At 36.2% G+C, this 27,130-nt stretch overlaps 2 protein-coding genes across 6 annotated transcripts; both read left to right on the top strand.

Moving 5' to 3' along the window:
- Nucleotides 1-2,326: 2,326 nt before the first annotated feature.
- On the top strand, nucleotides 2,327-16,109 carry LOC109016166 (probable helicase CHR10). Of its 5 annotated transcripts, none has more exons than XM_018998619.2 (17): nucleotides 2,327-2,613; nucleotides 2,827-2,834; nucleotides 3,369-3,447; nucleotides 3,563-3,723; nucleotides 3,916-4,047; nucleotides 4,339-4,519; nucleotides 5,206-5,341; nucleotides 5,438-5,555; nucleotides 8,423-8,512; nucleotides 8,811-8,918; nucleotides 9,056-9,259; nucleotides 10,884-11,009; nucleotides 11,086-11,750; nucleotides 11,926-12,071; nucleotides 13,499-13,663; nucleotides 15,725-15,839; nucleotides 15,916-16,109. In XM_018998619.2, exons 1-17 carry the CDS (start codon nucleotides 2,433-2,435, stop codon nucleotides 15,938-15,940), a joined length of 2,640 nt encoding a protein of 879 aa, XP_018854164.1. In that variant the 5' UTR covers nucleotides 2,327-2,432; the 3' UTR covers nucleotides 15,941-16,109. The 5 variants fall into 5 exon arrangements, with proteins under 5 accessions (XP_018854164.1, XP_018854157.1, XP_018854195.1 ...); XM_018998612.2 differs by having other exon boundaries at nucleotides 4,336-4,519; XM_018998644.2 differs by having other exon boundaries at nucleotides 2,572-2,613; nucleotides 2,827-2,887; nucleotides 4,336-4,519.
- A 3,917-nt stretch (nucleotides 16,110-20,026) lies between these two features.
- On the top strand, nucleotides 20,027-25,702 carry LOC109014699 (pentatricopeptide repeat-containing protein At1g02060, chloroplastic-like). Its single transcript, XM_035685346.1, is given in 6 exon segments — nucleotides 20,027-20,192; nucleotides 20,321-22,453; nucleotides 22,639-22,686; nucleotides 23,844-23,961; nucleotides 23,963-24,227; nucleotides 24,433-25,702. Coding segments are annotated over 6 exon segments (3,621 nt in total). The 5' UTR covers nucleotides 20,027-20,100; the 3' UTR covers nucleotides 25,398-25,702.
- The last annotated feature ends 1,428 nt before the right edge of the window (nucleotides 25,703-27,130 follow it).

Genomic DNA, 27,130 nt, shown 5'->3' with positions numbered 1-27,130 from the left:
TACGTAGTAGTACTCTTTCCGTAGATCATGAAGATCAGTTTATAGTATATACTACTTCGTTTGATGATCAGTAGATCAGAAAAACGATCACGAGCAGATCAGACTGATCAAAGCAGCAGCTATGATCAAAACCATTATACTGATCGTGACGTTCGGCTAACATATATATTTGGGCAAAGTCTATATATTTGGAAGTGAGTGAACCTTTTGTTTTCAGCAGTACTACTGGTAATTAATTAAGAAGCTAGCTAGCTAGCGGTATTAATATTGCACGTACGTACGTGAAGATGGCAATGATACATCTGGTGTGTGTGATTGTATTTATATATGCATATATTTTGTCTCGGGCATTGGCTTCAAAATACTTATATCTTGTCATCCTTGGCTGAACGCGTGCGTGCATGATTTGTGCATTTTCAATGTCTATGGTGGCGCTCTTCATGTATATGTATAAATCATGGAATTAGACATGCATGCATGTAGAAGTTTGCATATTGAACGTGGCAGACATAGTGCCTGAGATTTCGTTCTTTTTGTTGTTTTTTGATCTTCTGGAAAAGAGTAGTACACACACATCATGAACCCACTCCACTTGTGCCCTACATTAAAACATCGAATATATAAAAGCTCCACTTGCAAATTAATTAGATATTTATCACTACTACTACGTACATACGTACAGCTAGGCTTGTTCTTCTCATTTTCTAAGTTTCTTGTTCACGATCAGTTCCATGCAGTTTGAGAAGATGGTACTCGAGCATATCATTTGCCCCAGCCATCCAAGAAATTAAGCCTGCATTAAGGAATAATCAAAGTTACAATTTGGACTATTAATTATATATTATAGATTAGGACCGGAGGTGAAATTAATTGAAAGTATTAATTAACTAATGGGGACGTTAAATTAGCAAAGAAATTAACAATGATTGATAGATTGATCCAAATTAGCGGTGTACGTAGCATGATATATATATATATACATATTCTGCCACGTGGCATATGCACCAACCTTCGCTAGCTAGCTACTTCTACATTTAAAAAAAAAAAAAAAAAAAAAAAAAAAAAAAAGAGAGAAGAGAATTAAGAAGCATTTGCTATATTGTTTTTACAAAGGAATTATCTGCTAATTAGCTCATCCTCAACTCAGCGAGAGTTTGGTAATTCCCGATTTGAAGTACTACTTGATCAGCAGTGTTTAATTTGTCTCGTAACACGATGACTCTATTTTAACCCATCATGTTGTTGATCATGATTTGTGTTTGGTTGGATGGTGCATATGGTGGATTCATTCGTGGTAGTCCATTATTAAACAAACTAATAAGTAGTTTATGATTCCAAATGTTTGAATTAATAATAACAATAGTCAGAAGAGACCACAGTGCAAATAATGCGTCACATTGATCATGATTAGAATACCTGTTAGAACATTTTGTAGTCTAAGGTGTATTTTATTCTCTTTTTTATAATTTAAAATATGAGTTATTTTATTTTAGTCTAAGGTGATGAATATCATTTGTAAGAATTAATTTATAAGATTTAAATTTTAAAATTTATCTTTTAGCTCTAATTATGTCATATAATTACTGTACTAGCCTACTGGATATACTCTCTATATTGATTAGAATAAAATTTTATTTAAATATGAATAATTAGATTCAAAAGTTTTTACACTATATCTTATTAACAGATATAATATAATATAACTTAAAAAATAAATAATTTAATTTTAAAAATAAATTTTAAAATTTAAATCTTATATATTAAATTATAATTCACAAATTTGAGAGAATAAATTTCAAAGTATCGACAGTTTATGCAAGTAAACGAGAAGTGTTTTAAGCCTAATTTAAGTACTGAGATTATTTTAAGTATTATCAGAATATTTAATTATTAATTATTATTTTTTACTATTATTTAATATTTTATACTAATTATTTTTATTTTTTATTATTATTCACATAATATTTAAAAATAGAGCTTTGCTACACAACCTCCACCACACTCCACACTCCACACTTTTTTAAATTTTTAATATTTTTTTTAAAATTTTTTTTTAGTTTATTCTTTTTAAATTATTTCAAATTTTTTATTCATTATTCATATAATAAATATTTAATAAAAAAAATAATAAAAATTAAAAATAATGTAGATTGTGGAGGTTGTGTGAATAGTAAGAGATTGAATAGATTTTTTGTTAAAAATATTTCACTATTCAAACACAATCGCATCGTACATTTCATCGGCCAGAACACATCATTTACGAGCCACGTGTAATATTACGGGGTGGCATATTGGATAAATTCAGAACTCCGGGAAGGACATTCGCGTCAAGGAAAAGGCTCACACTCTCTCTTACTTCCCTCCCAAGCTATAATTTAAAAGACAAAACCTGTGTTCTACTTCTGCACCGTTAATCGTTCGGACGGAAAGAGATGAAGTACGAGCAGAGGCTCAAAGCCGCTGCGGAAATTATATTGGCGTTCGACGCACGCGCCGTCGACGCTCCAGTGGATGTCGCGGACTTTGGCGTTACGGCCACGCTGAAACCCTACCAAGTTGAAGGAGTGTCGTGGCTCATACGGCGATACACTCTCGGGGTCAACGTTGTTCTCGGTATGATTTTAGCCCAGATTTTCCGATCGCTATGTTTGGTTGAGGAGAAAACATGAGAAAGTGAATAATTAAGGGGTCAGTTTTGAACCGTGACTTTCTCAGCAACCAAACAGAGTTCATTGAACTTGCATCGGTGCAATTCATTTTCATTTGTATGCCGTTTTACTGGGAATTGACATCTTAATGCTTGTATTTCTCTCGTTGAATTTGCAGGAGATGAGGTATGACTTCTACAGTGACTCTGAATCTGTCTAGTAGTTTTATCTTCCATATGGTAACGTTTTGCCTGCTAAATCTGGCTTCTAGAAGTAATTATGAGAAAAAAGCATTTAGAATGTAGAGGAAGTTCTAATTTCTTTAACTCGTTAAGAGGTCTTACGGATTTGATCCTTGTTACTTGTTCTCTTCATGCAAAAAGCCTTATAACAGAACATGTTATTTTTTTTTTCTATTTTGATTTTTTTTTCAAGACTTACAAAGACGTCATAATATCAAGTTGATTTTCGTTCTGAACAGCTTGGCCTGCTGATGCATGTTAAAATTTGTTTTGCAATATTCTCTTCGATGCAACTTAGCTCCAGTATGTTCACCCATGAGAAGCCTAATGGCTTTGTGCTTAGTTTTTAACAACCTTCAAATCTTCAACCTTAATTAACTGAGCAGAGAGAGGCAGAACGATAGTAATGCATATAAAGTGCATAAATCAGTGCATGATTTTAATCGGTGTGCTCTGTATTTAATTGAGTTATTGGCAGATGGGACTAGGCAAGACATTGCAAGCTATCTCTTTATTGAGCTATTTGAAGGTTCATGAGAGGTCTCCTGGGCCATTTTGTAAGTTAAGAATTTTTTGTGTTCTGAAAATCATGGAGTGTTCATTTTTGGCATTAGTTTGGAGTTTGGACAGAGATATTTTTTGGCTTCCTTATTTACATTCAATTACTTGCAGTCATAATGTGTCCTCTGAGCGTGACAGATGGTTGGGTGTCAGAGATGGTTAAATTTGCTCCAAACCTAAAAGTTCTTCAGTATGTTGGTGATAAAGAACATCGCCGAGGTTTGCGCAGGACAATCTGTGAGCATGTAAGAGCACAGTTTTCGGCATGCAATGTAAGTTTATATGGCTTCAACGACTAGTATCAGGTGATGCATGTTATATTATTAATTTTTTATTGTCATATGACATTTGTAATTCATAGCACCTAGAATTTTCTCTGGTCAGGCTTTCATTTGAAATATTAGCTTTTTTCTGCAAGTTGTATGTATTTGTTGATTTTTTTTTCAAGTTGAATACATTGACAGGGCGTGCCATTGCCTTTTGACATACTGTTAACAACATATGAAATTGCCTTGATGGATCAAGATTTTCTTTCTCAAATACCATGGCAGTATGCTGTAATTGATGAAGCTCAAAGACTCAAAAACCCTTCCAGTGTATGTTTAAGATACCTTGAAATGTCACTCATATATTCATGTTAAATCTTGCATTGGGGGTTTGCTGGTGAAAGAAGCACATAGTGCTTATATATTTACAATTTCTTGCAAAATGAAAAATTTGAGACCACGACTAAAAAGACAGGCTGACTTTTTTCTAAAAAGCCTCTAAATATGGAACTATATTAGGTGGCCATTTGTCTTGGTTCTAAGCAGATTAAGAGCATTTTTTAATTTAAAAGAGTTTTTTGTATTCTTATTTCAGACACTTAAATGCTTAAACCTCAGCAGGTTCTCTATAAGCTCCTCAAAGAGCGCTTTCTTATGCCAAGACGGTTGCTGATGACTGGCACACCTATCCAAAACAATCTCTCCGAACTTTGGGCTTTGATGCATTTTTGTATGCCTTCAGTCTTTGGGACACTAGATCAATTTCTTTCCACCTTCAAGGAACCTGGAGATCCTTCATCAGGTTATCGTCTATCTGACATCAGTTTTTCTTCTCACTTTTTTCTTTTCCTTGGATGAAAGCCTGCCAACAGAAAGTTGTTCAGTTATTTTGGCTCTTCCATAACAATGCTTTGTGACAAGTTTGAGTGATTACTTCTGCTGTAATTAAGTATGATATACATTTTTTTCAAATTCTTACCCATATGTAAATAACCATGTAATCAGTTGAAAGGTTGGTTAGCAAAGCCAAATGGCTGTTGATGCAATTATCGTAAAAACATACATGAAAAGATGGAAAAAATAATTCATGTGTAAAAGTGTCCAAGAAACTATCAATGAAAAGAACTTGTATCGGTGGGCTTGCTGCTTTTCAGAAATGTAATACCATCTAAGTTGCTAAAGATCTTGATGGGATAACTTTTCACCCAGTTTAGGTTTTGGAACAGTGATCGAGTGTCTAAACCTGTAACATCAAGTTTTCACCTTTCTTTAGTACCTAGTTTTTACTACTTTGTTCCTCAAAATTGAGAAAAAAAAGTAATGATTAGTACTATCTTTTTTCCTCCTCCAGTCATAAACCAAGTTTCTCAATCAAGAGAAGTTTACAGTTCAGGGTCAGGACTTATTTGTGTAATTGTTCTGGTCAAGATGGTTTTGGGAAATTTTCTTCTATATGATTAAGACAAGAATTTTATTATTCTTGAACAGGTCATGGTGCAGCTGAACTCAAGGAGCAATTTAGAAGTTTAAAATGTATATTGGGAGCCTTCATGCTTCGACGAACAAAATCGAGGCTTATTGAGTGTGGAAATCTAGAGCTGCCCCTTCTCACTGAGATAACTGTGTATGTTTTCTGCCCTGCTTTACTTCACTAGCAACTTCAGCAAAGATTTGTAGGCTTCCTTACTTTTTAGGTTTCTAAGGTACCTTATCCAAACAGAATGGTGCCCCTGGTCAGCCTGCAAAAGAATGTTTACGTGTCAATATTGAGAAAGGAGCTTCCTAAACTGCTTGCTTTATCTTCAGGAACTTCAAATCATCAATCCTTACAGAATATTGTATGGAAATTTATCAAACTTTTTCCCTTAGCACGTTTCTTCCTTGTGATTCCATATGCACTTTGCAGAACTGCAATTTCTTCGTTCCTGAAATTCTAGATATCCACATGGAAGAATTATTTTGCTTATTATATGCTTTAGGTTGACCAAAAATTATATTATTCATATGTAGTGATTGTATTTGTCTGGTGTGAGAGATTTGCGTAAATCGTGATACTAGGGCTACAGATGTATTGTGCTTCCTCATAGGATTTTTTGAAACCTAATGTGGGGACTGATGGATTACTTGATCGATTCTCCCCTAAATATAGGACTGAAACTCTAGCTGGCTTAAGCTCGGGAATTATTACGTGACAATCTGAAAATTATGTTAGGCTTGTGGTTTGCATGATCCCTTTGCCATTGGCCTTCCCATAATTGGTGCTTTTGCTCACCTAAACCTATTCATGTGGTTCACAGTTTTTCATTCCTTGGAAGTGAAGAAAGAAAAAGAGCTACAAAAAGATTACTCATTGAGCCTAATGGACCTAGTCCACTGGCTGAAGCTTGTCAATTAAAGAAAGAGTGCACTGGAAATTGTTGAGTCCTTGTTGGACCATCCAAAAACTGATGTTAACATACAATTAGGTAGGGGTGAGCAGCGGGGCTCCGCACCCCGCATGGGCGGGGTAGGGATTTGTGCCGGCAGATGCGGGGGGCGGGTGGCCAAGTCAGCATCTGGCCCCCCAGTGGAGGCGGGTTTTTTTTAAAACAACCCACCCCATACCAGTCTCTCATCCTTGTCTACTCTGTCGTTGTCCCCCCCTGCGACCCCTTCTCTCTCTGTCCTCTGAAACTCTTGAAACCCTGAATCTCTCTCTCTCTCTCTCTCATCCTTGTCTACTCCGTCATCGTTTGTCTGCATCTCCGTTGCCAAAGGCCCAAGGTAAGTTTTAAATCGAAATTAAATTAATTTTTTTTTTTTGTTGAGTTATGGAGATTGGAGGAAGGATGAGATTAAATGGAGTTGGAGGATGTGATTGTGTCATTGTGAATTGTGTGTTGTGGAGAATCGATTTGTGCATGTGTTTTGATGTTTGTGCTATTTTTTTGTGTGATTTTGTGACTTTTAAGGTTTCGGATTGGGATTGAAACCCCTAATTAATTTAGGGTTTACTTAAATTAATTTAGGGAAACCCTAAATTAACCCTAAATTTTTCCTACATCAATTTTGCATTTTAAGTGGATCCCTAAATTAATTTAGGAAACCCTAAGTTAAAATTGATTTGAAAATTGTATTTTATATTAATTGCTGTATACAATTGATGTTAGTGGCTGTGAATCTGTGGTGTTGATGTGAATCTGTGGTGTTATTGTGAATCTGTGGTGTTGATGTTAGTGACATGTTTTCATTTAAGATTTTTGACTGTTTGGAGAATGTCCACTCCATTAGATTTTAGTGATATCTCTCCTACCCCTACCCCTACCCTAACACCTAACTCTACACACTAACCCTACGGAGATGGAACCTTGCCCTGCCCCCAAGCCCACACAAATCAAGAAACCAGTTTCCATAGTTTGGTCTCATTTACCAAACTAGACCAATAACCTCCGAGCGAAGTGTAACCACTGTGGTAAAGTCTATGAATGTCACTATAGGAAACATGATACATCACAATTAAAGGTCCACTTAGAAGAACAATGCAAGAAGAGTCTAGTATTAAAATCCTAACAAGAGGAGTTAATCTAAACTAGAGATTGGACTAAAAAAATGGCGGATGGACCAACCGACCAAATGATCTATTCTCATCTTGGTTAGTCAGATTTTAGTTTGTAATTTTAATTTTTGTTTCTTGTTTATAATTCTAATTTATTTTGCTACTAAATTGTTAATGTTTCAGGTTTTATGATCTAATAGTCTCACAGCAGGCAGCACAAATTACATGTCTTTTCTACTCATGACCATCCCAAATGTCAAACAACTCACTTATTTGTATAGTTGTATTCAGTGATTCACTTATTTGTAATGCTGCTACAATGTCCCTTATATGTTTCTAATTTTGTAATTGTTTTCTCTTAATTTGTATTATTGTAATAGCTTAGTTATGATTATTAATTTATTACTTTGTAGTTAGTACTTCTGTAGTTGGTTGCAAGTAGTAACTTAGTAGTATATTATTTTTATTATTGTAAATTTGTTTTTTTTGTTATTTGTATTTTTTGTTTTAGTTAATTTCTGGGCTGATCGTCCATTTTGGGAGGGGGGGGGGATGGTCCATTTGGGTCATTCTATTCTTGATTTAGGGGCCATATCAATCAATATCAATTTGGCCGCTTTAGCATGGAGGTGAAAAGTAACATCATAATTGGTATGAGATACAGGAAAATGTTAGAATGGCAAGACAGTACAATTGACCTAGGACGGTTCTTCAGCAGCTTGCCGCTTTGGGAGACATAAAGTCATCTTTTATATTATCTGCTTTGATATATGTCTCTCTTTCAATTTGTTCTGGCATGATGAAGCATAGAATATGACTTCATGGTAGAATTCTATACTGTTGGTGAATTGCATAGAGATCTTGAAAATCTGAAAAAATGATGTTACTTTTGAAGTTCTCAAAGTGTATTTAAGTACTAACATAGTACTGTTTGTCTTTAATGTTGTAGTTCTTGATTTACTGCTTTTCAACTTTAAATGATTTGTTCGGTTCCCCCATCATAAAAAAAAACTTAATGATTTGTTAATTCTTTATTCATTTCTCTTCTTTTATGCAATTAATCTTGTTGTTTTCACTTATATGAGTATGTGTTTTTGCTTGTATGGATGTGGATATGTACCACTGTAAAGCTTACAAGGTCTTTGACCATTTGATTGCCACTTTATACAGGTAATGCAGCTAAGAAAAGCATGCAGCCATCCTTACCTCTTTCCTGGTATTGAGCCTGAACCCTTTGAAGAAGGGGAACACCTGGTTCAGGTGCATTACCTTGTTATGTTAATTTTTTTAGAGGGATTATTTTTTGATAGTTGTTAATTTGATTCAGTCATGGATAATTATGTCAGATGTCAAGCAAGTTGTGTGGTTTCAGAACTCTATTACTTCTGAATCATTAAAATTAAAAATAGGGGGACAAAAGCTCGTTAGTTGTGTTATTGTGGCTCAAAATGGAAAAACTCTGGGCTTGATGTCTGGGTTCAAGTTTAAATCTGCCTTTTGTGCTCTGATGATGTTTCCTGCTGTTGGAATTTCTATTCATTTGTGATTTCCTGATCAGGCCAGCAGTAAACTAACGATTTTGGACCAACTACTCCACAAGCTACATGATTGTGGACACCGTGTCCTTCTCTTTGCTCAGATGACACATACACTTGACATTTTACAGGTTCTTGTCTTTTACCAAAAGATAAAATAATCTCTTCCACTAAATTATGTATTTAAAAAAAAAAAAAACTATTATTTGAATACCACTAATTTGTTTGTTTGCAGTTTATTTTAAAATGTGTTCCATATACAATGCAGGATTTTCTGGAGTTAAGAAAATATTCCTACGAACGTCTTGATGGATCAGTTCGAGCTGAGGAGCGCTTCTCTGCAATAAGAAGTTTCAGTGGGCAATCGGTTAAAGGGAGCTTGAATTCTGAATCTGACCAAAATGGTTCATTTGTTTTTATGATCTCTACCAGAGCTGGGGGAGTTGGCCTGAATCTTGTGGCTGCTGATACTGTGAGCTTTATCAAACTCAACCAACTGTGCACTTGTCATTGTTTAAATTGGAAGCTGGAACTTTAGACTTGTAGCTTGGTGATTCATCATTATGATCCAGTTAATATGTTTTTGTGGTTTACAAGGGAAATGATATACATACATACATACATACATCACATATATACATACATATATCTATATCTATCTATATATCTATATCCAACACCAGGTATATTAGATCGTTCTAGCTGTTGCTAAATTCCAATCATTTTAAGTCTATACTTGTAATGCATGCATGGACAATGTTCAATTGTAAAGAAAATTAGTTCTTGAAGCTACATGGAAGCCCAGTTTCTAGTAATAAATGAAGGTTTGTGCTGAGAAATAAGATTTATATGCATTGACACAAAATGAGTTATATGTATAGCTTTTCACTTCCTTCTGATTAAATGAACTCAAGCTCGTAGGGGAATGACTACAATGAATGGATTGGACACATTACTGTTAGATGTTATTTTACTCGTAGAGAAACTCACTCTCAGTAGTAGGCTATCCAATTTCATAGGGTGAAGAAATTATGAGATGAGGAAGGACTTCTTTCATCAATAGGTGAATAACCACCATTTTTAAGAACAGATGTAGCCACCACGAAAAAAGTAATGGAAAGTTTACTAAAGGTACTAGCCAGGCTGTAATAATGTGAAGTTGTCCATTTGTTGGGAAGATGGTTCAGTGGATCAATAAAAAATGACTAGATGGCATCTTTCAGATGCATTAATAGAGATGAATTTGCTAGTAGCTTGGTGAGCCTTGCATTGGAGGTTGAAGTCAATTTTTTTTATAAGTGGAGGCTGAAGTTAATTTTGTGGGGATGGCATGGAAAATACATCAGAACATGAAGGCTGTGATGATGTGGCTGGTTCTAGTGACGACATAATTTTGAATATATCTCATAATGGTAAAGCTCAGTAGTGGTGATTCTTGCCAATCGGAGTATCTTATTGGATGTAAGTTAGGAAATGGATTTGCACTAATGGACTAGAATAACGTACAAGGAAGAAACACTGCATAGTCTTAATCAGCTCAACAATGTTTAAGAAATCAATATGATTATGTGGAAAGAAGAGTGTTTCAATAATTTTTTCTTTGTCTTACCCCCGTGTGAAATTGACTTCGAAATTGACTTCAAAAGACGAGCATCACTTGTCAAAAAAAAAAAAAAAAACTGCTTGAGAAGGTAAAATGCAAATAGCAGAATAAGGTATTAATTACAAGTTCATTGTCTTTAGCATTTCCTTTGGAGGCTTATGAATTTCAGTTGCTTGCCTCTGACCAATGAGAATGTAGTGATAAATAACTGATTAATTATTTTAGAGATTATATTAACAGAAATTTGAAGGTGAGGTTACACCCCAAGTTCAAAAGGCCCTAATGCAGGTTGTGCCTGCTCTAGGTGTGAATGAATATCAGACATGATATTGCTGGAGTTTGAAAGTATGTTATGGTTAAGGAACTTACTAGTGTAATGTAGAAGCCTACCTAGATCTTGATCTTCCTTGAAGTTGCTTTAGAGCACAACTGTGTTTTCTTATGATATATTTATGTTGTAAAAACATTTGGTTTATTTCAACCCACACTATAGGTTATATTCTACGAGCAAGATTGGAACCCTCAAGTGGATAAGCAGGCTTTGCAGAGGGCACACAGGATTGGTCAAATGAATCATGTTTTGTCTATAAATCTAGTTAGCAGGCATACTGTGGAGGAGGTGGGATTTTATGTATCAGGCTGTAATGTTGAAGACATCAATATATGGTCTGTTGGTGACATTTTTGTTTATGTAGGTCATTATGCGGAGAGCAGAGAGGAAGTTGCAGCTTAGCCATAAAGTTGTAGGGGATGATGTTATGGACTCAGAGGGTAAAAACAGGGCAGGAGTTGAAACTGGTGATTTGCGGTCTATCATATTTGGGTTACATATGTTTGATCCTACCGACATTAGCACTGTGAATTCAGGTGAGTTGCAAGTGTCTGAACTGAATGTTATTGTTGAGAAGGTACTTGCAAAGCGATATGAAAAGATTACAGGCAAGGATTATAGGAAATTTGAGGTCAATCCATTAGATCCATTAAGTGAATCTGAGACTCTTGTTGGGGGAAGTTCCACCTCTTTAAGTTTAGATCCTGGTCTTGATGAGGCTTCATATCTTTCCTGGGTTGAGAAATTCAAGGAGGCACCACAATCAGGTAGTAACCCAATCCCAGAGTTTCGAAGTAGAAGGGAGGCCCATGAGGAAAAGTCTCTAAAACTTGAGGCTGCAAGGAAAGAGGTTGAGGAGAAGAAGTTGCGTAATTGGGAAGCCCTTGGATACCACTCATTGAGTGTAAAAGACCCTATCGGCCCTGTGAATGGTGATATGATGTCAGAATCAGGTTTCCTTCATTTTGTTTATGGAGATTGTACCCATCCATCAAGAGTTTGTCCATCCGAGCCTACTATTATCTTCAGGTAGGTTCATTGTTCTGGAAGTCCCTTCATGTTACCTTCTCATTGGTATAACAAGGGCATTGCCAGTTCATATTGTTTCTCCTATGTCTTATACCCTCTTTTGGCAATTTGAAGATCCTTTACTAAGGTTTATTTAATTTTTTTAATCTTTTAGCTGATGACACTAACATTGCAGTTGTGTTGATGACTCTGGAAACTGGGGCCATGGAGGAATGTTCGATGCACTGACCAAACTTTCTGCAAGTATCCCTGATGCATATCAACGGGCTTCTGAATTTGGGGACCTACATCTTGGTGATCTGCATCTTATAAGAATTAATGGTCAGCTTCTGTCTGCTCTCTTCCCTGCATTTGATTTTTTATTCCCAAATCTGTTTGGACTGTTTAAGAACACACACAAGCACATCTTGTAAGTTCTTCAGGTATTGATTACAGGAATTTCACAACTGTGTTCTACTCAGAGGTCTAACAGGACATTATTACTTGTTCGGACCAAGTAACAAGTCCTGGTACCTATATATGTCAGTAGAAAATTGTGGTAACAATGCTTCGAATATAGGTTTTTGGTCAAGGTCATTTCAAATCATCTTGTTCTCAAGTATCTCAACTTAAGAATTCCATCTAGATGAATTCTTAAATTAATCCTTGAAGGTAGTAAGCTCCACTGATGGCATCATCCTCAACTATTTACAAGCTCCTTGAGGAAGGACACCCTGGCCAACCTCATGTTTCATTGCCAAAAGCTTGTTCCCACTGATGAGAAAATTTTAAATGCTTTTACTCTTGAAAGAAATAGAGAAGCCCAAATAGCATGTTTCCAGTTCGTAATTGATGACATTATGACGAAGCATATAAAAAATAGATAATATTTATATAATGTCTCCATATAAGAATATGTAACCTTCGTATAGTCCATCTAATAAGAGATTTGAGATTATCATGGGAGACCATGCAGTATCAGTTGGCCTGTTAACATGTGCGGATACCATCCTTGGAATTCGAAATGAATCCTAGTTAGGTGTTACTAATGTTTACTACCTGTGTACTTCAACTTGTATACTTGGGCTATGCCATCAATTGCAGCTATTCGCCAATGGCCTCTCCATCAGTTACATGTAGAACGTTTTCTTTCTTGAGCACTTGCATGAAGAGTGAAAGGGCAGAGAGTGAAAGGGCGCCAACCAAGATTGGACTTAGTAGGGTTTTGGTTGAAGAGCTTGACGACATAGAAAGAACTCTCTCGATCCCCCGAGGGCAACCCATATAGGATAATCGACTATGTTCTGGCTTTTAACTGATATTAACAACTAATCTAATGAGTTTTATTTTTCTTTTGGTTAGTAAGATTGATAAAATTTGCATTGACAGTAATTTTTGGATGAACCAACCTATAAAAAAGAAATTGTTTTGGATGAACCAAAGTTCTGTTGTTTTTTAATGAAAATAATCTCCATTGTTTACCATGGGTACTTTGTGGGTAATATCCTTACTTAGGAGTAGTTTGGATTCGCAAGTCATCTCAGCTCATCTCAACTCATCTCACTACTATTCATTACTATTCAGCAACTTTAACTCACAAATCTCATTACTATTCACAACTCATCTCATTACTATTCACAATCCATCTCAACTCATCTCAGCTCATCTCAAGTGATCTCAAGTCATCTTCAAATCCAAACGTCTCCTTAAACTTTTAGTTTTTTTTAAAGTAAGTGTTATTTAATTCTAACCCATTTGTTGCTATGCAGAGGATTGCAATGAGGAGAATACGGATGATTGTCCTCCGCAATGGGTAGCTTTGTCTGTTGTACAATCTTACAATTCTAGGCGTAAAGTCCCTCGCAGCAAGATCTCTCTTTCTAACTTGGAATGCTGCTTATCAAAGGCATCATTCTCAGCAGCTCAAAACTTTGGTAAGGTCTCCATGCATTAAGTTGGCTCAATAGGCTTAGTGGTGGGGATCTTGCTGCCCATCTTCCTACCCTCACTGGCCAACGCCTACTTGGGTGGCCAAGTGCCCCCAGTCGTTATATGACGGGGTACAGGCCTCCATCTGCACTTGAGAACCTAGGCGGGAATGGGGCTCTGGCTAGGCCCAGGCCCGCCAACATTGGGCCTTATTCGTCTGCATATATATATATATATATTTAAAAAAATTATTTTCTTTAGTAAAATGATATCGTTTTGATATAGGATTTTCTTATAAAATCCCCCAACCCTTCCGTTCCTCGTGCCTCTCTCTTTCCTCTCTCTGTCTCTCTGTTTTAGTGTTTTATGGTGTTGGCTTTGTGGTCTCTCTCCCTCTCTTCGTCGCCCCTAGCTAGTATCTCTCTGGTTTGTAACATGGTAGTTCATTGGTTGCCTGTTGGTTGGTGGTTCACCAGGTAGGTTTTGGCTTTTTCGGCGGTCGTGAGTGGACGGTGGTGCTATGTTTGAGGGGGTGGGTAAACAGACCAGGGGGTCAATCTGCCCACGACAGCTAGATGGGGGGACTCGCCCACGGGGGGCGGGGTTGGAGCTCAGGGGCCCAAACATCCCACCCTACCCCAACAAGGGCGCGGCGGCGGGATAGGGGAACCCTCCGCTTGGGGGGTGCAAGATCACCTCTATGACTTAATGTAGAACTTGGGATTTGTTTTTAAGAAGTGTTCAGGTGTTTTGTTACTATAGTATGTAAAAAGTATTTTGGGGTGTTTTTTTCCTGTAGCATTGAGAAAGTGTTTGGGTCAGCTCCACCATGTTAGGGTGTTTTTTTATTCTAGTAATTGTTCTCAAATGTCTTTTATTGGCAGAAATTGAAAAGAAATAAGACACACTAGGAGTACAAACTCTTTTAATACAAAGAGCTTACACATCAACGTGTCAGCCTCATGTAACATTACCGAGTAAGCCTAAAATATCAATTAATAATAAAGCTACCTCAAAATGAATTATTTTTTTTTTTTTAAAAAAGGCAGATTAGGATATAGGCCCACCCCAACCACACCCCGGGTGGCTCTAGTTTGTAGCCACCCAACAACACTGGTTAGTGAGACAATATATTTGGATGATTTTCATGTGACCCTCAACTGTGGCCAAATCTACCCTGTGATGGGGTGGCTCCAATGAACACAACAAAAAAGTATTTTATCTAATCCTTAGCAAACCCTTAACAAAATCCACAATCAACACTACTTTACCAAAAAAAAAAAACCCTGATGTTTATCCTATTGTTTAGGCCAATCCTATCAATTTTACAAAAGCCAAAAAAGCACATCCTAAACTCTAAACTCAAAACTAACCAGAAACCTTAAACCCCTAAATCCTAAATCAAACCCCTAACCCCTAAATCTCAAAACATCTAGTTGAGAACAAGTTGTACTTTTATGAGTACAAGGGAAGCAAAAACACACACCACGTGTAAATCGTAAATCCTAAATTGTAAACCCTAAACACTAAATCCCAAACCCCAACCACAAACCCTAAACCGCTAACACTTAAACCCTTAACCCTAAACCTAAAACCCTAAATTCGAAATCCTAAATCCTAAATAGTAAATCCCAAAATCCTAAACCCTAAACCTAAACCTAAATCCTAAATCCTAAATCCTAAATTCTAAATCCTAAACCTCTAAACCCAAAACCCTAACCCTAACCACTAAACCCTAAAATCATAAACCCTAAACCCTAAACCCTAACCCTTAAAACCCAAAACCCTAGCACTTGGTACACACCAAAAAACTTTTTCTCAGAATTCTCAAAATCTTATTATATGCAAGCATGCTCTCTCATTAGCCAAGAAGATAGGGAGATGTCTTCAAGAACATGCTATTAAATGAAGAGTTGATATTGGATTAATATTTAGATTGAATGCTTCAAGTTAGTTATAGTTTATTGTTTCAATATTTACTTCTATCGAACAGTTTCATAGACTACTAAGAATTCAAATCCTTTGTTCATTTCTCATTTTCGAAACATCCTTTTTTATTTCAAAAGCTTCAATCCACATGCCACGGATTGGGTATCAAGATGGATCAGATCGCTCAGATTGGTACACAGTGGAACGTCTTCTACGAAAATATGCTTCCGCATATGGCATAAATTTTTTTGTGTATGTTAAGTCCCCTTCTCTCTCTCTCTCTCTCTCTCTTCCCATATGTGGCAAGTTAATTCTTATGATTTTGCAGGTACTATTACCGACGGTCGAGTTGAGTCTTGGCTTTGAGTTTACTATCTCAAATCCTACAAGAGTTGTGGCCTCTAGTATAGTGAAGGAGGATATGTGCCTCTCCCTCATTTGTCTTCCTCCTTTAGCTTAAACTTTTCTATTGGGGTGTAAATATTTCTTTTATTATAAGGTGCAAATACATGTAATCCTCAATGCTGAATTACAAAAATCTAAGATCCTTGATAGGGTTGGGCGGCGCTCTGTTTGGCATCCGCCTAGTTGAGACGGAGCCTTTGTCTGCAGACGAGGGTGAATGCCCGCACGCAACTGTGGGGTAGAGCTGGTGCCCGGGGGCCAAACTTCCCCCCTTACCCATGCAGGGGTGGGAGCAGGACAGGGGGCCCCGTCCTAGAATTGCATTGCGTTTTGAGCTATTTGCCAATATAGCAAGCTAAAAAAAGTAGGAATTATTTTTAAAAAAATAAAGAAAAAGAAGAGAGTGATTGCAAAATCTCTAATAAAATTTCAAGATTCTTTTTTCTTTTTCTTTTTATGTAATGATCAAATTTCTTATTTTAGTTACTAGTAAGGGATCATCATGCAATGCACGTTTGCCCAATTGGAAGAATAGGAAAGTTCCTAAATATAAAGCTTTCTTGTAAAAGCAAATTAAAGCAGAAAATAGATTGAGAAATATGATTATTACATGTAATGGATAGAAAGATAAATATTAATATTGATAGGCATTCATTCAAATTTACTAAGGGGGTGAGAAATATGTGGATGCATAAATTGGACAAATTAGATAGAATGAGAAAGTAAAGATACAAAGTAATTAGAATCTGTTCATAAAGGTACCAAGTGAAACAGGTACAAAGTTAAAACAAATCTTAAATCCATGCAAGTTTAGGGAATAAGTAAACCAAGGCAATTTAAATTACAATTTTTTTATGCAATAGTAGATGTTATGCCAATGTTACAAAAATAGAAGACTGCACAATTTGGTGGGAATGGATATTTTGAGTCTATGTCGATGTTTCATTGACGAGAGTGATGGATATGACGTTAAATCACTTATGGTGTTGTTATCGAAGCTGGTCTACTTTTACACCAAGGTGGATGATCCATTCATTTTCTGAAACTTGTGCTACAATATTTTAGATATGATAAAGGGTCCGACATGAAATGAATTTAGGGCGTCAATATGGTTATTGTATTTGTGTGTTAGGCCAGGCAAAATAGTGTCAAGAAAAGGGATAAACACAAACAACTGGCAAACTAACTAACTCTCTATTAAATAATTAAATGGAATAGGCAAGGTGTCTTCCTAAATAGATTTGCCAGCATACATGATTCTCATCTTGATAATGCTTTTATTTTTCTCAAGGAAAAAAAAAAACTATCTAGAAAGTAGGCATAATGAACTATAGAAAAATATAAGCTAGTTTAGAGAATGATGTAAGATTTAATAAATAAAATCTTCACATAGTTGGACAGATACATTTAGGAATCGCTTTAAAAGAAATTATTGTTCCAACGTAGAAAAAATGTTAACATGGGCCAGAAGTATCCAAACCATAAGAACTTTTTCCTTTTTGGGCAAGTAAAACTACCCAATTGTGAGGAGTGTGGATGGAACAATCAAAACATAGTAAGATAGAATAACGCATTCCAAAACATGTACCTTTTAATTGTGAAGGCTTCATCACAAAAACTCCAAATCATTCTCTTGAAGCTCATCATAACAAAAAATGAATAAGCTTAGAGCGAATTTGGCCCCAACTACCAAAACGCATAACCTTCAAACATTTTCACATGACTATCTAGTTTCACATCCTCCACAATCAAGGATGCAGACGCACTTAGATTACAATTGCTTTTGAAGTTTTCCCCCCACATGTTAATCTGGTAGATAAGGTCATATACTCCTATCCTTCTTGGGGTGACAAACTAGGCTGATGGAGAGTTCATGTTCTTAACCCTGATCATAGACAATGAGCCTCTGGCATCATACAAAGGTAAGAAAAAAAAACGCATAAATTAAACATAGAAAAGAAGCATATTCGATCTTATAAGTTTGAGATTTTCACTTTTAGTGCAAGAACTTGATATATATATATATATATATATATATATATATCAAGAAATGCATATGTAAAATGGTTGATTAATATTGAATTGCAAATGACAGTGGCACATACTAATCACACAATATAGCTCTTTACAACAGTCACAACTGCTGCTTTTGACAGATGAGAACCGACTGGGGTAGACATGCAAGAAAGGAATGAGAATAATCTGAAATCAGACAATGACCACCCTCTTCAAAGTAGCACCTCTAAAGCTTAAACAACCAGTAGAAAGGGTCGTCCAGGAAAATGCCCCTCTCAAAGCCTTTACTATCAGCCTACAAAACACATACAAAGCAGAAGTTAGCTTTGCTTCAGGTACAAATTCAGCTACTTTTTGTCTCACTCTTGCGCTGTAACGAATTCAACTCCAACAAACAATATATGAAATTTTACCTTCATGCTACTTTTGTCTTTGAAGAAGAGAAGCATAGGAACAGACATATATATGAACCACGAGTGGTAAAGACATTGTAAGTGACCAATTAACTGCCTACGAAATGAAATTTTCCAATCTCTGTCTTCCATTAAATACAAGACTCTACTACTTTCTCCATCAAAACCAATGCACACTCATAATAGGGATTTCTAATTCAAAAACCTCTAAACCATTAGAAGGGGAAAAAAGGTCTTCTGTTGTACAAAGTACTATAACAGTAATATCAAAGTACCAATGAAAAGTAAAATAAGAATACAAGAGAACATAACTTTTAAACTCCCAAATCATTAACTACTTACAAGTTACAACAATTAAAAAACTCTCAATAAAAGAGAACCAAACATTTATTCACGCCAAGCTAAAACTATTCTTGTTATTAACAACTAAACCATAGAAATGCAAAGTCCAACTTTCTTTTTTCTTTTCGTCACCCTTCCCGGCAACCAAATAGAGTCCAAGCATGGCCAAGAAATGAAAAAAAAAAATTGAACCTTGGTGAAAGCCTAAGCTCAAGTCCCAACCCTAGGAGCACCAAGACCAAGCAGAAACCTCCACTGCCCCGACAAAACCCTAGCTCTATCTCCTTCCTTAAAACCTCAAGTCCCATAATCTTACAGTAGAATCGAATGAGAACAATGACAGAAAAAATAGTTGTCATCGGTAGGGGTGACAAATGGTCGGTTCGGACCAGAGAAACCAATCGGGCTGATCGTTTCGGTCTAGACCGGGTTGAAACTGAGATCGATCTTGGTCTATGTTTTAGAGGACCGAAAAGTTTTAGTCTGGTCCTGGTCCATATTTTTCCACCCCGGACTGGACCGAATGAAAAATAAAAATAAAAGTTATATTTTATATATATTATTTATATAATAATTGTACAATTTATTATATAATTTTCATCTAACCTATCACTATTAGCAATATAAAATTTTAAATATGTTATTAACACTTGTTAATATTCTATCAATTAACTAATTTATAATATCAATTAGCTAATTATATAATAATTATATAAATTAATAATGTAATTTTCTTTTAATTTATTATCATTGACAATATCAAATATTTTTTTATTGAGTTAGTTATATAATTCACATCAATAAATCACTTAATTTTAATTTAATATTTTAAATAAATTTTTTTTATTAATTGATGTAAAAAAATAGACCAGACAGAAAAAACAGAACTGATAGTTATTGTCCGGTCTCAATAGATATTCGATCCGATCTAATCCGAAAAAATGATAGACCGAGACTGGACGGGACGGACGGATTTGCACCGGGTGTGTTTGGCAAGTGAGAGTATCCCAAGTACTCTCACTACTATTCTTTACTTTATTATTATTTTTTATCTACTTTTTTACTATTCATTACTTTTCACCTATTTTTTACTACTATTCAATATTTTATTATTATTTTTTCATTACTATTTTACTACTATTTACAAACATTCTCAACACTTCTCAACACTTCTCACTATCCAAACTTACCCTAACCACTTTTATTAAGGTAGATATAAATATTTTTGCTTTCGTAACGCTGGCGGCCCGAGTTGCAGTATTTTCTTCGGGCCAGAGAACAAGCAAGAACCCCACAAAGTTCAGACTGTAAACTAAGCAAAACCCATAATTCGTTTCATGGCCACCATTTCCAGCTCTCGCAGTCGATTATTTGCACTCGTTAGAATGCCATTCTCCATGCCAAGCTCTCAGCATCGTTCAACTCCCAGGTTCTCTGTTTAAAACTCTCTTGTCTTGCTGTTCATTGCTATTTCAATTTTCTCACTAACCAAACACAGCAAAGACATATTGCTTTAACTACTTGTTTGTTTGTTCCTTTAACTACTTCAAAACCCAGGTGCTATTGTTCTCAACAGAGCATTACCTCTATTGAGGACGATAAAAATGGCAACGAAGAATTGGACCGCTTTGTTAAATCCAAAGCATCCGCCAAAACAAAACGAGCTAAAGCCATGGCACGGCTTATTAACTACAAGCCCTGGTCAAGTGAACTTGAGTCCTCTCTCTCTTCACTCTCTCCCTCACTATCTAAAACCGCTGTACTCCAAACTCTCCGCCTTATCAGAACCCCATCCAAAGCCTTTCAATTCTTCAACTGGGTACACGAAATGGGTTTCTCTCACACTGACCAATCGTACTTCATGATGCTAGAAATCTTGGGTCGTGACAGAAATCTCAATGTAGCCCGAAATTTGCTATTTTCCATGGAGAAAAGGTCTAATGGGGTGGTTAAGCTCGAGGATCGGTTCTTTAATAGCTTGATTAGGAACTACGGTCGAGCTGGGTTGTTCCAAGAGTCTATAAAGCTTTTTACGACAATGAAGTCTCTAGGTGTCTCGCCTTCTGTTGTTACGTTCAATAGTATTTTGACAATTTTGCTTAGACGGGGTCGAACTAATATGGCAAAGGATATGTATGATGAAATGCTCAGGACATATGGTGTTACGCCAGATACATATACATTTAATATCTTGATTAGAGGATTTTGTAAGAACTCAATGGTTGACGAAGGGTTTCAATTTTTTAAGTTAATGTCACATTTTAGCTGTGAACCGGATGTTGTTACATATAATACGCTAGTTGATGGATTGTGCAGGGTGGGGAAGGCGAGGATTGCACATAATGTGGTGAAGGGTATGAGCAAGAAAAGCATGGACTTGAATCCTAATGTTGTTACTTATACGGCTTTGATTAGAGGTTACTGTATGAAACAAGAGATTGATGTGGCTTTGGTTCTTCTTGAAGAGATGACTAGTCAAGGGCTTAAACCGAATATAATTACCTATAATACACTAATTAAGGGACTTTGTGAGGCACAGAATCTGGAGAAGATAAAAGAGATTTTGGAAGGAATGATGGAAGTAGGAGGATTTACTCCAGATACATGTACATTTAATACAATAATCCATGCACATTGCAGCGCTGGAAACTTGGATGAAGCACTGAATGTTTTTGAGAAGATGTCGGAATTGCAGGTTCTACCAGATTCAGCAACCTATAGTGTTTTAATACGAAGCTTGTGTCAGATTGGGGATTACAGTAGAGCAGAGAAGTTGTTTGGTGAGCTATCTGAGAAGAAAATCCTGCTTTGTGATGTTGGATGTAAGCCCCTAGTTGCTGCATATAACCCCATGTTTGAATATTTGTGTGGAAATGGGAAAACTAACAAGGCTGAGAGAGTGTTTAGGCAGTTAATGAAAAGGGGAAGGCAAGATCCTCCTTCATACAAAACTTTAATCATGGGGCACTGTAGGGAAGGTACGTATGAAGCAGGATATGAACTGGTAGTCTGGATGTTAAGGAGAGATTTTGTGCCAGATTTCGAGATCTATGAATCCTTGATTGGTGGTTTCTTGCAGAAGGGAAAGCCTCTTCTTGCCCAGCAGACTCTAGAGAAGATGCTGAAAAGCTCTCATCTCCCAAAAACGTCCACTTTCCATTCTATACTTGCAGAACTTATTGAGAAGGGATGTGCCCGTGAATCTTCCAGTTTTATAATGTTGATGTTAGAGAGAAAGATTAGACAAAATATTAATCTTTCAACAAACTGTATAAGGCTACTTCTTGATAGGGGATTGCGAGATAAAGCATTTCGGATTGTTGGCATGATTTATGAGAATGGGTACTCAGTTAAGATAGAAGAATTGGTTGGTTTCCTTTGCCAGAGTAGAAAGCTGTTAGAGGCGCGTGACATGTTTCTTTTTAGCTTGGATAAGCATCAAAATATTGACACCAACACATGCAACACACTTATAGCAGGCCTTTGTAAAATGAAAAAACTTTCGGAAGCATTTGGCTTGTACTATGAATTGGTGGAGAAAGGAGTCCATCAACAGCTGACCTGCCTATATGATTTGAAAACTGCCCTAGATGCTGGGGGAAGATCAGATCAAGCTGAGTTTGTATCTAAAAGAATGCCAGGACAGGAACATTTGGACAAACCTGCTTCAAAGTCAAGACCTAAACAATTGTATGTCCTGTGTGTATTTGTGTGTGTGTTTATCTTCAATCCTCTCTGTTCCTTTGTCCATGTAAGACTAGTGCTGGTTAAAACCTTAACAAAGTTTGCTGTTTTGGGAGTAGATCCATACGGCATTGAGTATAAAACTTGTTATATCTGAATGTTGGTTTAATATTATTTAATCTCTTTTACAGGTTAGGAGGCAGAGGTCACGAGAATAGGATGGAATCGTTGCATGGAATGTCAGCTTCTAGCATCGGGACTCCTTGATTAGCCCATTGTTGATGGAGAGATACTGTTGATAGAACAAAGGCTCCATTTGGATAACTTCCCAAATAATTGAAGCGATTTGATGAGTTGGACATGTCTGAACTCTTAAGCTCTGGTGAGTAACTTGTTTGCTCAGTTTTATTATTGTAGCTGCATATTAATATGGTGCATGCTTTCACTTTTGTTTTTGTTTTTCCCTGAAATTTCTACCCATTTGTTGCTGTGCAGAGGGCCATGCTGAATGAGTGTGGACATGAGTTTCATCAGTGTATAGCTTTGGCTGTTGTACTATTGTTTAATCCTTGTTGCGACGGAGGAAATTATTCTGCAACACTAGTTTTGCATAACTTGAGCAAAAACGTAAACATTGAAAGATTGATTAATATTCCTTGCCTGGTTTCGCAACAGGAAAATTTTTGTACTTGAAAACTTGGTTTTATAATGACTGGCTGATGAGTTTGGAAAGCAGGACTTTGGTTGCTCACATATATTTATTTCAGAAGAGGAGGTAATCTAAGTAATCATAAAATCAGACGGGTAACTGAATTTACAGCTTCATTTTGGGCCTTTTTTCGTCTTATTTTTTAATTAATTGTTGTTTTTTAATTGGGTCATAGATCAATTGAGGGCTAGTTTGGGTAGATTTATTATTATTTTTTACTTACTTTTTATTACTATTCACTATTATTCAATATTCTATTATTATTTTTTTATTATTTTTTTATTACTATTCACAGAATATTTGAGATCATTTCACTACCCAAACGCAACGGAAACTGCCACGATTGGACTGTTTGGAAGATTTCAAAAGTCAGAAAAATGGTATGAGTAGAATATTTAGGATATGTTACCTAATTTATATTTTACATGTAGTATTCTTTTCGGTGCTACGATTAATGTTTTTTCTCGAGTTCGCATTTGAAGAAAAAACAATAACAAGACTTACCAAAAAAAAAAATACAGGAAAAACGCAAAAGGTTATCCTTCATTTCAGGGTTTACTAATTATTTATTTATTTATTTATTTGTTCTTTTGAAGTCTTTCATACTTCCAAGCAGAAAACGATGGTAAGTAAGAATTGGGTTTGGTGCTTAACCAAAAGAAGGATAAAGATGGTTGCCTCGTAAATAAACCCTCACACTTCCAACCCAAGAACCCAAAAGGCAACCAAACCTATTAAAGTAAACATTTCCTCTATTTTCATGCTACTCTTTCTTGGCACCAACCTCTCCCCAAGAACAAACCAAGCTCCCCCATTTATACTCCCCCATTCAGACCCAGATTTATCTTTTATAGCAACAACTCCACAAGATGTCGAGGACTAATGGTAATGGTGCTGTTAATGAATATCCTGCACAAATTAGACGCATTCCTACCCCAGGGAAGGCAACAGTTCTTGCTCTGGGCAAGGCTTTCCCTAGCCAACTCATTCCTCAGGAATGCTTGGTGGAGGGTTACATTCGCGACACAAAATGTGAAGACCTGTCCATCAAAGAGAAATTGGAGCGCCTGTGTAAGCAAAATTTCTTCAATAATTTATGCTTCTTGTTGAGAGCAATTTCATGACTCGTTGCCTGCTTCTATACTGTCTTATAGCATAGTTTTAACATCATTGCAGAATGCATGCGCTTTAAGAAGTTAAGTAAGTGTTGAGAGGATAAAAGCACTTTCATGGCTTCATAATGCATTTTTCCATTCCTCTCTCTCTCTTTTGCTAGGTAAAACCACCACCGTGAAGACAAGATACACAGTGATGTCCAAGGAGATCCTAGACAAGTACCCGGAACTAGTGACAGAGGGGTCACCAACGATCAAACAAAGGCTTGAAATCGCAAACCCGGCAGTTCTAGAGATGGCCATGGAAGCCAGCCTCGCCTGCATCAAGGAATGGGGAAGGCCAGCTGAAGATATCACCCATATCGTCTATGTTTCTTCGAGTGAAATACGATTACCCGGTGGAGATCTCTACCTTGCCAGCCAACTAGGCCTAAGAAATGATGTTGGCCGTGTGATGCTATACTTTCTAGGCTGCTATGGCGGTGTCACTGGCCTTAGGGTTGCCAAGGATATAGCTGAAAACAATCCTGGAAGCCGGGTTTTGTTAACTACTTCCGAAACCACCATACTTGGTTTTCGCCCACCAAACAAGGAACGCCCTTATGATCTTGTGGGGGCTGCACTTTTTGGTGATGGAGCTGCGGCTGTGATCATTGGAACCAACCCACTGAAGGGTCAAGAGTCTCCTTTCATGGAACTAAACTATGCTGTCCAACAATTCTTGCCAGGGACGCATACTGTGATTGACGGGAAGCTTTCCGAAGAGGGCATAAACTTCAGGCTTGGAAGAGACCTGCCCCAGAAGATAGAGGACAACATTGAGGAGTTCTGCAAGAAGCTCATGGCAAAGGCTAATTTGATAAACTTCAATGATTTGTTTTGGGCTGTTCATCCCGGTGGACCAGCAATTCTTAATAGGCTCGAGAGCACCCTCAATTTAACAAGTGAAAAGCTAGAATGCAGTAGAAGGGCATTGATGGACTATGGGAATGTGAGTAGCAACACTATATTTTATGTCATCGACTATATGAGGGAGGAATTGAAGAGAGGGACTGAAGAATGGGGGCTTGCCTTAGCATTTGGACCAGGCATTACGTTCGAAGGCATCCTCATCCGTTGCCTGTAATCACATCTTGCAGCCATTTTCCTGGTCTAAAGTGCATGTCTTATGTACTATGCTATGTTGCATTTGAAGTTAGGAATTCTACGAAATCGATTCAGTGTGCAACTTCTAATTAGTCTCTTTAAGTTATGGAATAACATGAAACGATGGCTAGCTGTTTCTCCAAAAGTTTCTTTTTCTTATTTGAAACGGAATTTACGGAACTATAGTACATGATCTAGGCATTATATTTTCTATATATAAAAAAAGTACCGGCAAAATTTCTTCAATATCTGAGATAAATGCTGATAAAATGATCTATGACCAAATTTACGTAAGTTGATAATAACGCAGTTGTATGTTTATATCTTCCATTTTTTAGTTCAGCAAAGGTTACAACTTGAATTAGTCTCCCGATCCTAGCTAGCTAATTGCTTGGATGGTGCAATATTCATCATTGAACAACGACCACGTACCCATCTGAAGCAGATGCCTCCTGGCCATGCGCGATCGAGTGAGGCTCTTTTGACGTTAATAGTATTGGAATTTGCGCAGAAGACCAGGAGGCATGAAATTTCCATGATGAAATTATGAGTGAGGCAAGTGAGGTCGCGCGGTTTTCATTTCATAATTGACATGAGATCATGTGGAGGTTGGTTGTTTAGTCAGTGTCGACCGGCCTCTTTTCTTTTCCCGATCATCACTTTGCTTTTTCTCTTCTCCAATCAAATCGAACGAGTTTGTATACAGTACTACAGCAGATGCCCGGCCAGATCAATAACTAGTGGAGTCCACATGATGAATCAATCTTTAGAAAGCAAAACGTGAAGCAATCATGCTGAAAGAGATTTCCTCACTTTTGAGTGTGGATGGATATATACATACACATGTACATATAAATATGCAAGTATTGTATAAGTCTTTTTTAAAAATATGAATCCCATTAATTTTTTACAATTTTTTTTAAAGGCTTATTAAGTACAAACGATTTGGTGTACTAAATCGCGTATCAACACTTATATAGTTTTTTTTATTGAAAAAAAATAAAAGAAAATAATTTTTGAGAGAATAAGAAGGTCTTTTATCTCACAAAAATAATTTTCGTCTTCAATTCGTACTGTTTCAAACGAATGCTTTACATTTAACATCAGTGCCCGGCTTAGTATGCAAAATTGTTTGCAAGAAGTTTTTTTTTAAATTTTTTTTATAGTGAAATTTATTTTTTTATAAAAGATTTGTATGAAATTTATATATTTAGAATTTGTATATTTTATTTCTCATAAAAATTTTATGTATAAGCCGTCAATATGTAGGATATGGTTGGCATGATATATTGAAAAAACAATAAAAAAGTAAAACTCTAAAATTTTCTTATAAATTAGTTAATGTCAGATGACTCCGACCAACGATATAGATGGTCTAACTTTTTTGCATTAGCTACACTAACTTGCAAGTAGCAATTTTCTTATAAATTTTATGACTTTTCTTCTCGATCAATAATTCGGACAAAGATTTTAATAAATTAATTTCATGTCTTCATCTATTTTTTTTTATTTAAATATTTTATTTATAATATATTTATTTACATAAAGAATTTTGTTACTCATCAATCCCACACATCATATATTGCATTTATGTTTAATTTTCTTAAATTTTATTCATTTTAAATTAATTGAATTTTTTTATTCATTATTTATATACTACATATTCAATAAAAGAAAAAAATAAAAATAAAAACGATATTTTGTGTGTGGAAT

The sequence above is a fragment of the Juglans regia genome, chromosome 14, assembly GCF_001411555.2.
Source record: "Juglans regia cultivar Chandler chromosome 14, Walnut 2.0, whole genome shotgun sequence".
In the NCBI taxonomy this organism is placed as follows: Eukaryota; Viridiplantae; Streptophyta; class Magnoliopsida; order Fagales; family Juglandaceae; genus Juglans; species Juglans regia.
This window is presented reverse-complemented; position numbering and strand designations above follow the sequence as displayed.